At 58.3% G+C, this 12,011-nt stretch overlaps 1 protein-coding gene and 1 long non-coding RNA gene across 2 annotated transcripts; one reads left to right on the top strand and one right to left on the bottom strand.

Moving 5' to 3' along the window:
- Positions 1–789: 789 nt before the first annotated feature.
- LOC139598253 (uncharacterized) lies at positions 790–3,391 on the bottom strand. The gene is made up of 2 exons (XR_011681842.1): positions 2,701–3,391; positions 790–949 (listed from the first exon to the last, which is right to left on the bottom strand). It is a non-coding gene; the product is annotated as an uncharacterized lncRNA (long non-coding RNA).
- A 324-nt stretch (positions 3,392–3,715) lies between these two features.
- On the top strand, positions 3,716–11,786 carry UBALD1 (UBA like domain containing 1). Its single transcript, XM_071444434.1, has 3 exons — positions 3,716–3,949; positions 9,618–9,677; positions 10,659–11,786. Exons 1-3 carry the CDS (start codon positions 3,842–3,844, stop codon positions 10,980–10,982), a joined length of 492 nt encoding a protein of 163 aa, XP_071300535.1. The 5' UTR covers positions 3,716–3,841; the 3' UTR covers positions 10,983–11,786.
- The last annotated feature ends 225 nt before the right edge of the window (positions 11,787–12,011 follow it).

Genomic DNA, 12,011 nt, shown 5'->3' on the forward strand with positions numbered 1-12,011 from the left:
TTTAAGTAGTGTAATAATAAAATTATCACTAGGTGAAAAAGTAGATTTTGGGGTTTTTAGAATAGGGGTTTTGGGGACAAGATGGAGGGACTTGAGTGTGTCCAGCCTTTCTTCTTCTTCTCTACCTCCATCTTCTGCTGTGATGTTAGCACTTTGGGATTGGTTTAGAGTAGAAGCTCACTGTCTAACATAGGTGATAGGTATTGGAAAGTAATTGTAAACATGTAATACGTAGTTTGTAGTATAAAGAGATAACATTTCCCTGGGGGCAGTCAGAGTGCCTCTGTCTGTCCTGCTGAGCAGACCTCAGCTGGACAGAAGAAAAATTTTTATAGATAAGATACAATAAACAACTCTGAGACCGAGAACTGAAGAACTCCGACTCATTCTTCGAACGTGCGGGCTGAAACAGAGACTGTTCACGTATCTCAGGGCTGCAATAAACTGCCAACTCCCGAGAGGAGGGCAGGGGCTTTTGCTGGGGAATCTGTCCCGGAGGGCCCTGCTCCGTGAGCCGTGTGTGACACACAGTGACAATAGCAGCGGTGTGCCAGGGCGGGGCTCAGCCCTTCCTCCCCAAATCCCAGGGCCCCGAGCGAGCAGAGCTGGAGGGCAGCAGCTCCTTTGCTCCTTTGCCCCCAGCCGGCCCGTGGGACACAAAGGCAGGATATTGCACCACGGCCTCCTCCATCCCATCACTGCCAGCAGCACGGGAAGGAGAGTGGAGGCCTCGGGGCAGGGAGCAGGGCTGCCCTGCCAGCCCTCAGCACTGTGAAAAACGCCTATCACTTGTTTTTTAAATTTTTAAAGTTTAATAGTAATAAAATGGTTATAAAAATAGTAATACAATTAAAGTAATAATAATTTGGACAATCTGAATTAGGACAATATGAGACAATAGAGACAAAGAATTATGGACATCCAGGTACCTTTCCTGGGCAGCACGAGCCTGAAAAAGGACCCACGTTAACAAAGGATTAACCCTTAAAAACAACAGCCTGTTGCATATTCATACACCTCATACATGATGCATAAATTCCATTCAAATACAGGATTCTGTCTGGTCATCATCAACTTCTTCCTCTGAATCCTAACAGAGCCTTCCAGGCGGGAAGAAGTTCGTTTCTTCTGATAAGACAGCAATAAATTATTTTCTCTGAAAGATTCAGGTGTCCTGTGGCTGCTATTTTGCTGCAAGTCCTTTCTTTAAAAAAAATATCCTACATAGCAGAGTTTCTATTTTAACATTTCTTTATAACCCAAAACTATATTTAACACACTACTTAAGAGAATTAATACAGCATTACTTTCTAACACAACACACATAATATTCATTTTAATATTTGCGAAAAGCCAATCATAAAATATGCATTTTTCACACCAGGGTCCCACAGCTCCTCAGGTGGGTCCTGTGGGCTGCAGGAGCAGCACTCCCCCAGCCCAGGGCACTGTGGAAGCTGCAAGAAGCAGCAACGGCCCCACAAATGCTGGTGGTGCCACCCCAGAGGGTTTTGCACCTTCACCTCTGGGTTCCCCGAGATGTGTTTGTCCCCATTTTGGTGCTGCCAGCCCCAGGGTCTGCTTGCACCATGAGTGAGGAAAGACACAAAGATGGGAAGTCCTCTGTGAGAAAGGGATGAAAACACTTTCAACAAGGTTCAAGGGACCTGAGACCCTGAGTGCCATCATGGTGTGGGGAGAGAGTGGTCAAACTGGGGAGGACCAGGGTGAAACTGGGCCAGGGCTCCTGCCACCAGGAGCCTGCAGAGCCCCAGGGGTGGTGAGGAGACCTCAGCTCCTGCACTGGTTTTGCTCAGCAAAACGCATCCAGGAAAAGATGGGGGATCCTTTGAACCCCAGGAAGAAGAATCCACAGAGCTGCAGCCCAGAGCAGGCAGATGGGCCAGAGGGACACCCACTGCCACATTTCTCCAGCCACCCCCAGCCTTCAGGAGCCTCCTTGGACATGTTGGGGGAAGGCAGCTACGAGCACACCCATGTAAACAAGGAAATATGTTTCCCTGCAAAGCTCCCGGTCACCAGAGCAGCTCATCCAAAGTCCAGCTGCTTGGGGTTTATTACCCAGTGCTTTGTCTCTGTTGTTCCCACTGCCACTCACTGTGTTTGTCAGGTACATGTAGAACAACAAGGTTGCTCTACACACACGGAGTTACAGCTCACCAGAAGGAGTGGTGAGCCCATGAACTTTGCCTCCCTAAATACTGCCCTGCTCTGAGGGTTTACAACCTTTCCCGAAAGCCCTGCCAGGCCAGGCCCAACCCTTCTCCCTCCAAACACCAAACTGCAAGGTTTCTAAACATGCCTGGCTCTTTCTGATTAATCATTCAGGAGATTAGTTTTTCCTGCTATATTTACACCGTGGTGGCTACAAATCTCCCTGTGTCACCTCTCTCTGGGGATTGTCTTGACCTTGTAAGAAACAAGCAGTCAGCTCTTGCTATGTCCCACTGCCATGTACAGCTGTGCCCTCACTTGGATTTAGGCAGTGAGATATATAGAATGAGAAGGGGAAACCCCTTGGCCCTGAAATTCTCCAAGGCTTGGAGAGGCTGAATGGTTGTGTAACTCCAGAATGGTTACTAAAGAACACACGGGAAATGGTGATTAGCTTTGGACAATACCAGAGCAATTCCTGTCCACACGGCATAGGCTGCAAACCCCACTGATCAAGTGCATTACCTGCCTGACCTTCAGCCATTTAATCCTCAAGGCTCAGAAACACCAGCAAAATGCCAGCCAGGGTCAGAGGAGTTAGTAAACAATCCACTCACAGCCAGGCAAACCTCTCCAAACTGCAGGAAACAGCCCGGAACCTCCGCTCAGGAAAGGTGGAGCCGGCAATTCCCTTCATCTTTTCCCTGATGTTCTTAGCCCCGGCCAGTGAACCGCGGGGCTGTGCCTGCTTACCCTGAGCCCCACCACTGTCCGCCCTGCCGGGCCCTGCAGCACCGGCCTGCCCGCGGGCTTCCATCGGCTGTGGCTCTCAAAGGAGCCTTTCAGAACGCCGGCAGCCCCCCGCACCTTCCAGAACCTTCCCTCGCTGCCGCCTCTCCCGTCAGGCGCCTCAGCGATGCACGGACACGCTGCGGCTGAGGGAAAACGGGACCAGGCGGGGGTGGGCAACGCGCCCGCAGTTTATTAGCGCGGATGGAGGGTGCGGGGGCCAAGGGGCTGCTGCCCCACCGCCTCCCGGGCCGCGGAGCTGTAGGGCAGCTGCGAGCCAAGGGGTCTCCACCAAACCCCCATAGGCTGCAGAGGGGCAACGGCGGGGCCTGTGGCGGTTCGCGGTACCGAGGGGCGGCAGCGCTACCCCCGGGCGGGCCGCCCACAGCGTGGTCCCGGCGCGGCCCCGGCGCTCCCTCACGTCAACAGGAAACCGCACGCGGCCGACTGTAAACACCGCCCGCGCCCACGTGACCGCGCGGCCCCGCCTCGGCCCCGCCCCGCGCGCGGCCCGCCCCCGCCGCCCTCCCATTGGGGGCCGCGCCGTTGTTGACCATATACGGTCAGGTACTACCAAGCCGCGGGCGGCGGTTGGCCGGCCCCGCGCGTCACTCAACGAGCGCCGAGCGCTCCGCAAACAGAGCGGGGCTTGCTGGGAGTTGTGGTCCGAGCGGGGGCAGGGCGGCGGGCGGCGTGGTGAACAGGAACTACAAGTCCCAGGGGCGCCGCGCGGGCCGGGCCGGGCCGCCCCGCCCCGGGCGGCCGTGGGCGGGGCTGGGCGGGCGCCGTGAGTCAGTGCCCGGTAAACATTGGCGTGAGCCGCCGGCCCCGCCGTGCTGGCGGCGCCCTGAGGGCGGCGGGGGCCGGGGCTGGGGCCATGGACGAGCTCAAGCACCAGGTGATGATCAACCAGTTCGTGCTGGCGGCCGGATGCGCCGCCGACCAGGCCAAGCAGCTGCTGCAGGCGGCCCACTGGCAGTTCGAGGTGAGGCCGCCGCCCCGGTACCGGTCCCGGGCGGGTCCCCAAGCGGGGGCATCGCGGGGGGTTTGGGCAGCGTGGATCGGTGCCCGGCCCTACGGACACGCCGCCGCCCCCCCGCCCGCCCACACGCGCGGGGGTGGTGGCGGGGCGCGGGCCGGGCCCCCGGCGGTGCCCGGGGGAGCGTGGGCGCCACGCGGGGCGGGCGATCGGGAGGCCACGTTGCGCGGGGGGTGCGCAGAGAGGGGCTCGCAGCCTCCCGGGGCCCCACGCCGGACCGCGGCCGGGCCGGGAGCGCCGAATCCGCCGAAGCCTCCTCCTGTTCCCCCCCGCCCCCGCCGCAGCCCTCCCGCGTGGCCGTGGGCTGGAAAACCCCAGCGCAGCCTTTCCCACGGCCCTGCCCTGGGGAGATTGAGCTCTCGGGCAGCCGTGGGAGAGGAGACTTTGTAGGTCAAAGCTTTCCTGGCTCCAGGCGCCTTTTCCTCTCGCTCGCGGGCGGGATACTCCGTGACATTGACAGGGGTTAAGGCCGCGCGTGGGGCGGGGGGCGCCGCGGGAGCTCCGCGGTGCCTTTCAGGGCGCTCAGCTCCTGCGGAGATCCCCGGACCCGAAGCGCAGGGAGCAAAGAGCAGTGCGGTGGCCGTCACCAATAAATTGCTTTCTAAATAGGATTTTTCCTTCTCTTCTGCAGCTCCCTAGGTTGGAGCTGATGGATTTGACGCTAATGGCACCTCGGTAATTGAAATGTCTGTGCAGTGCTGCGGGAGCAGCTCGGAGTCAGGGCTGGGGAGCAGCAGGCTCCGTTGGTTCCTCTCGGTGGCTGGAGCACCTCGCCTCCCTGCCCGGGCTGTCCCGGAGCCGTTCCGTAACGGAACAGCGGCCGGGCGGACCCGGTACGGACGGCGCCCATCGCCGTACGGGCACAGCATTCCCCCATTATCACAGGCCAGGAGGGATCCCAGAGCGAGCCGTGCGTGGCCGGGGAGCGCGGGGTGGGCTCGCAGGGATGTGCGGAGGAGCGGGCCGGCGATCCCACCGCCGTGCCCGGTGAACGGGAGCACCGCTGGCGTGGGATGTGTTGTTGCATGTGTAACGTGCTCCGGCGTTTGTTTACTAACACAGCCTGACTGTGGCCCTCTGGGACAGGCGGGATCCTCTTCCACCACCTCCGTGCGTGTCGCAAAAGAGCCGGGGAGGGATGACAGAAGTTTTAACGCGTCTTTCAAAAGGCTTTTTTTTTGCAGAACTTTGCCACCGTTTGGCGAGTTGCACAAGTAGAAACAGCCGTCTCCTGCCGGCTGGGCACTCACATGACTCAGAGGAAGCTGGGCTGTAAACAAACGCTGCCGTTACCATGTTCCCACTCACTTTTGGTGCAACGGTCAGATAATTCCCTTTGCAAAATGGCCGCTGGGCATGGCTCCTTCTGGGAGCCACGCTGGGGAGGGATCACCTCCCGACCGCTCCAGCCTGCTCTCACCTCTTTTCTGGAGTACTCCCGAGGCTTTTGTTATTCCAGTGCAGCACCCGTTTGCTGGCTGGTGTGCATCTGCAGTGAGTATAAATCGGGGGAGTTCAGGCAAGTTCAGCACGAGGAAAGGCAGCATAAATTACCCATCTCCTTGGAGTCAAAGCGTTCCTCCAGGGGCACGTGTGAATGCAATCAGCCTGCTTGTACCTCAGTGTTCTGCTCCTGCCTGTAAGGCCACCACGGGGACACGGGGACAGAGAGGTGTTCTGCACTGAGCCAGGCTAGCTCAGTGGCCCAGTGACACACAGCGGGAGCTGGGTTGTCCCAGCTCTGTGCCTCTGTGCTGGCCAGGGCACTCCTGGCATCCATCTGCCCTGTCCAGGACCTTTCCTTTGTGGGCCAGTGTCCCACTTGCTGCCTGTGACAGTCCCTGGGGTGTTTGTCACCAGCAGGAGGGAGAGGGAGGCTGCTGTGAAGCACAGACAGCTTTGGGATGCTGATGTTTTGGGACCACTTCCCTGGGCTTGGGCTGCTTTTGAGGCTGGCTGCTCAGGGGCCATTGTGTGTAGGAGGATGAAGTGAGGGCTGCAGAGAGGATTTGCTCTGTGTGTGTCTTTCCAGCCCTGGTAGACCCAGAGGCTGGAAACCATGATCCAGGACAGTGATCCAGGATCCAAGACCCATGATCCAGGACAGTGAGCAGGGCCGGAGGTCAGGAAAACATTTGGGATACAGTCACCTTTGGCTGTGCTGTGAGCTGATCAGAGTCTGTCCCATACTCAAGGTTGATTGAGGAGCCATTTTTTTTTTCATCCTATCTATCCCTTGGGAACAGGGCAGTTCATGGGTAGGGTGTGGATTGCCTCTCCCACTCGCTGTAACTGCTCTTCTGTTTCCTAGGGACCCTGGGCAGGCTTTATCCTCTTGTGCCCCGTTTAATTTGCAGCTCTTGCAGCTCTGTGGGCCCTTCCATGCCTCCAGGGATGGCTGCTGTGGGTGCCAGCTGGAATGGCACTGCCAGCCCAGCCCTCCAGCAGCTGGAGCAGTGCCATGGCTGATCCCAGGGAGAGGTTTACAGGCCCAAGAAAGCAGCTTGGAGTGTCTCTGGGTGAAGGCTGGCACTCAGCTTCCAGGGCCTGGCTTTTTGGGAGAAGCCAGGGAGAGCAGCTCCTCTGTGGCTGGAACCCAGCAGGTTACCAGGCAGACATTTCAGAGTTTGCAGAGTCTCACATGGGGCTGGGCAGTGGATCAGGCTCCTTCATTGGTAGAAAGATATTATTTGGCTTTATGTGCTCATTGCCCTTGGGGCTATTTGGGGAGGATAAGAAGAAACTTCTAAAAAAACCCACCCATTCCTTCCTTTTCCTGGTGCTAAGAGCCTCTGTTCAGTGTAGAGAGGTGGTGTGTGGGGAACAAAATGAGGAGCAGGTGTCTGGCTTCACTTGCTGTGTCTATGGCTGGATTTCACTTCCCCTTATGTATTTACATTTCATGAAGCCCCTTCCTTGGTGGTTCAAGGACAGGGTGCTGCCAGGGCTGCCCCTGCTGCTGTGTGCTCTGTGCTGGCAGGGCTCACACCTCCAGCCACCCTCTCTCTGACTCACCACAGGTGCTCTTGGCACCCTGGCAGGGTCCCTGTGTGATCCCTCTCCTGGGAAGCTCCTGGTTTTGCATGCTGGCAGGGGTAACAGTGGCCTGGTCACCTGCTGAGCGTGGCCAGGCCGTGGCTGCCCTGCTCCCATGCACACCAGGGTGCACAGGCAGCAGGGCTTTGGCTCCAGGGTCAGAGCTGAGCTGGGCTCGGGCTCCTGCTCCAGCAGAGGAGCCTTAATTGGCTTTGCTGTTGCAGCAGTCACGGTGGCACTTGTGACACTGTCTGGAGAGCAGGTGGCATCAGGAGCTTTGGTTATGTGTGTGTCCCTGGTCCCTGTGTGTGTCCCAGGCCCCTGTGGCACCAAGGGGAGCGTGGGGCCCTCCCTCACCAGGCTGGGCCTCTGCAGGTCCCTTGGCAGGTGACTGCAGGTCCTGGGCTTTGTGCTGGGCACAGGGGCTGTTTCTGCCATGCTTGGAAAGGGGCAGATGGAGGGGAAGAGACTGTTTTAGGGTTTTAGGCAGAGGGGCCTGCCCTGGTGGGCTGCTTCCTCTGCCCAGTCACAGCTTTCATCCCAGCACTGGCAGGGATTGGTGGGCAGCTCAGGGGGACAGCAGGGACCTTCTCTGCCACTGTCTGCCAGTGGCACAGTCCCAGATATGAGGCCACTTGGAAAACAGGAGCACAGAGCAGATTTAATCAGCTTATGGTATCTGGCTGTGCCCACACCTCTGCCTGTGTTTCCTGTTTGGTGTTACCCCTCTCTTATCACGATCTGTCAGTGTTAGGGCCTCAGGCTGTTGACTGTTGACGTCCAACCTCACCCAGGACAAAGGGTAGCGTGGCAGGGGGTGTCACTGCTGCAGAAGTGTATGTGTCAGACATTTCCCTAATTCAGAGCTATGTGCTGTCCTGTGCAGAGCTCTCTGCAGGGCCACAGACCCCATTCCTGCTGCATGGCCATCTCTGGGATCTGCTGGGTCCTGCCTGCAGGAGCTGAGGGCTCAGAGCTCACAGCGTGGCCGGGTGCAGAGTTCAGGTGCTGTGTTATTAAATGCAGCTATTGCAGGGAAGAGCCTTGCCAGCCCAGCTATTGCACACTCCCCCTGTGGTCTGGGAGCTGCCAGACTCTGCAGCAGGAATTGCTTCCCCCACCCAGGTCTGGATCATTGTTTGCAGACATTGCTCTGGCTGCCACCTGGTCGTACCAATAGTTTTCTGCTGTTTAGTCAGGAAACCATAAACCTCTTTGCCTTCCCAGGGCCTGCCAGCCTGGATGTTTGGGACAAAATTAGTTTTCCCATTGGATCAATGAGCTGAGCTGACTTGCTGTCATTCATGCTGGCCCTGGGAATGACACAGGAGCATGTGGACACTGGGATGAGGAGCATGGGTGGTGGCAGGACTGTGGCTGTTGCAGTTGGGCAGTGTTTGGTACAACCTCCCTGTGCTCTTTCCAGGCTTTTCTGCCTTTTTTTCCCCAGCAGCTTGGGTACCTTCAATCCCTGGCTCTCAGGAAGGGAGCAGAGTCTCAGGTAGAGTGGCAGCACCCAGCCACAGCCCCACACCTCACACCCCAGAGTGGAGACCTGAAGGCCCTGAGGAGAGGCCTGAATAGGACTGAAGGGGGCTTTTCCTTCAACCAGAAATAAATCCAAACCAGTTCTGCATCAAGTCTCATCCTCAACTGAATCAAACCATTGTTTTCTAGCCCTGACTCAGTTGAAGCCTGGTGCAGAACAGGAGTCACCATCATGGAATCACAGAATGGTTTGGGATGGAAGGGCCCTTGAAGGTCATCTCATTGCACCCCCCTGCCATGGGCAGAGACACCTTCCACTATCCCAGGTTGCTCCAAGCCCCATCTAACCTGGCCTTGGACACTTCATGGATGGGGCAGCCCCAGCTTCTCTGTGCCAGGGCCTCACCACCCTCTGAGTAAAGAACTTTTCACCATTCCTGCATCAGCTCAGTGCTGTGCACCCCCAGACCTGGGCTGGGTGTCTGCCCTCCTGACCATCCTCTTCCCCCGGCCTTCCCTACCTGCAACCCTTCTTGTCCTCTCACATGCCTGTGGCATGTGACATATTTACCAGACTATTACTGGTTTTAACTGGAAGCTACAAAACAATGTCAGTCCCCATCATGCTCTGTCTGCTACTGAATTGGAAATGTTCTGGCATATGGGGTGGGCACCTGCTGCAGCCCCTGCCCTGGGCATCTCCTGGTGGGAATATGGGGACTGTGATTGTGTCCTGTTGAAGACTTGCCTTTAACTGGTTCCTGCTGGGGTTGGATTTGGTTTCCTTTGTTTCCCAGCACACGGTGGTTGCAGAGTGTCACGGTGAGTTGTGAAACACCTGCTGGGCTCTGCCCCAGCAGTAGCTGCTCCTTGCAAGGATGGTGGTCCCAAATACCACCTGCCCTGGTGTGAGCAGATGGCAGGCACAGGTCCCTGCTTGGGGACAGGGAGCAGCTGTGCCCTCAAGGCCCCCCAGGCCCTCTTTTGGATCATCTTTGGGGTCTAGTAGTGTGCAGGGGTGAGGTGGGTGCCCAGTTTGGATGCAGGTAGTAACATCATCTTTCCCTTTTTTTTTTTTCCTTCCTTTCAGACTGCTCTCAGTGCTTTTTTCCAAGAAACAAACATCCCCTACAGCCACCACCATCAGATGGTAAGTGCTTTCCCAGCTCCCCAGTGCTCTCCTAGGGCAGAGCACCAGCTGGCGGGTGCTTCAGGCTGGTGCTCATGTCCAGCTCGCTGCTTCCCAGCTCCAGGAGTGCAGGCAGGGAGGTCTGGCTGGGCACTGCCAGAGCTGCCTGCCAAGGAAGGTTTTCCTGGAGAGCAGCTGGTGGGACAGTGGGACAGCAGAGCCCTGCAGATGGTTTGGGGCTCCTCTTCCAAAAGGGGCAGTCTGAGGGAGGATGTTTTGGGCATAGCCAGTGGTCCACAGCAGCCCAGCACGGCAGAGAGAGCCTGGAGGAGCCTGAAGCACTGAGCTGTATAAACACACTCACAGATACGTGGTGCTTCCCTTCCTGCAGCAGCCACACACACAGGTCCTTGTGTGCTCACTGGAGCATGGCCGGAGCGTGGCTCTGGTGAGGAGTGTCTGGAAGTGTGTAAACACCCACACGTGGGTGCTGCCTGCCTCTGCTCTCTTCCAGCTGTCCCCAGACTCAGTCCCTTAACTCTCATGCCCCAGCAGCCCGTAATCTGCTTGGGCAGATGTGTCTTAAGGATTTACTGGCTGCTGCGGCCTTGTTTGACTCTCTGGGACAATTGGGGATTTGGAGCATGCAAAGCAAGTGCCCAGCAGGGCTGGAGCATGCCCACTCTCCCGGGGGATGGGAGCTGAGCCTGAGCCTTGTGCCTGCAGAGCCAGAAAGCTGCAGGCCCAGGGTGGCACCAGTGGGTTGTGGAGCAGAGGGGATCCCCGACTTGGCTGGGCACAGGGGGTCCTGTCTGGGCCCTCTGCCAGGAGAGCATGAGCCTGCAGATCCTTAAATAGAGCTGCTAGTGGGCAGCACAGCCAGCAGAGCACAGGTCTGGGGGCTTCACGTGCCACAGCAGGGGGGCACAGGGGTCTCGTGCCACAGCCCGGTGGGAGGCAGAAGGTGGGGACTCCCCTGACCCCGTGTCTCCTTTCCCACAGATGTGCACTCCTGCCAACACGCCGGCCACGCCGCCCAACTTCCCCGACGCCCTCACCATGTTCTCCCGCCTCAAGGCTTCCGAAAGCTTCAACAGCAGTAGCCCCGTGGCCTCCATGGCGACTTCCCCGCCGCCCCCGGCCCCGCCGCTGCCCCAGCACGGGGCCTTCAACCCCGCCTGGCCCACGGCCTCTCCTCCCGGGCAGCAGCAGCAGAGCATGTGGACTCCGGCCGCGCCGGCGCAGCCCGCGGGCTGGCCCGCCGCCGTCTCCCAGCAGGCCAGCGCAGAACAGAAGGCCAACGTGACCATGGAGGCAGAGAGATGAGGCTGCGGTGGAGAGCGGCCGCGGCGGGGACCCCTGCGTATAAATATATATATATATTTTTTCTCTCTCCCCCCCTCCCCAAAGAGGAGAGGAACTCCGCTGCCAGGGCGTCTGGCAGCCGCCGAGACACATGAGCAAATAGCTGCCTTGCATGGGTTTGGTTTGAAGTAGTTTTTACTTGTTCTCGAGCTGAATGGAGCTCCCCAGAGACAGCGGGAGGCTGCGTGGGACCGGTGCTGGCCTCTGCCTGGGACCCTGACGCTGCCAGACTCTTGGGGAGGGAGCACCCCCTCCTCCCTTGGGACACCGGAGTTTGCATGCCAGTGACATTTATGGAGGAGGTCCCTTCCTCAGAGTCCCCCGGGCCACCCCACCAGGCAGCGTGGGTTGTGCCTGAGTGTTTTCCCCCATCCCTTGGCCCCGATCAACTGGGTGGGGGGCAGACACCCCGTGAGGCTTGTTTTTTGTAAGGGGTTGAGAGAGCAAAGGCTGTTCCTGCACCACCACAGCCTCCACCCCGCACATGCTGTCCTCACTGGCGAGCAGGGCTGGGGGACACCGGCCCTCGGGGAGGCGTCTGGCCACTCGCCCGGAGCAGGGGGTGAGCACTGGTGGTCCGGCTGGGCCAGCACACCCTCCCCTCCAACCTCCCAGGATGGGGTTTGCCCCAGGGCTGTTTTGCATGACACAGTGTAACCCTAGAGACTGGGATCGTTTTTAACCCCTCTGTTCTTTTCTCCCGGCGGCTGGAAGTCTCTCCGGATGCGCCGCAGCCGCTTGCAATACACGCTCTTCTGCTTTGAACCCCGTGTCTTTGCTTCGTTTGCAGCAGTGGCAGGATGCAGGCAGAGCTGCCCTGAGCCTGGAGTGTTTCAGGATCCCCTCTCCCAGTGGCTCAGTGCATCCCAGGAGGGCTGGCTCCATCTCCAGCTCCTGCAAACACCCTGTTCCAGCCATGCAGTGACTGCCAGGTGCATCTAGGGCTCAGCCCCAGAAGCCCAGCTCTGCCACATCAGCTGTGGTGTGAGA

Source organism: Agelaius tricolor, unplaced genomic scaffold (assembly GCF_023055355.1).
Source record: "Agelaius tricolor isolate 1412-34295 unplaced genomic scaffold, bAgeTri1.0.p SCAF_19, whole genome shotgun sequence".
NCBI classification, from domain to species: Eukaryota; Metazoa; Chordata; class Aves; order Passeriformes; family Icteridae; genus Agelaius; species Agelaius tricolor.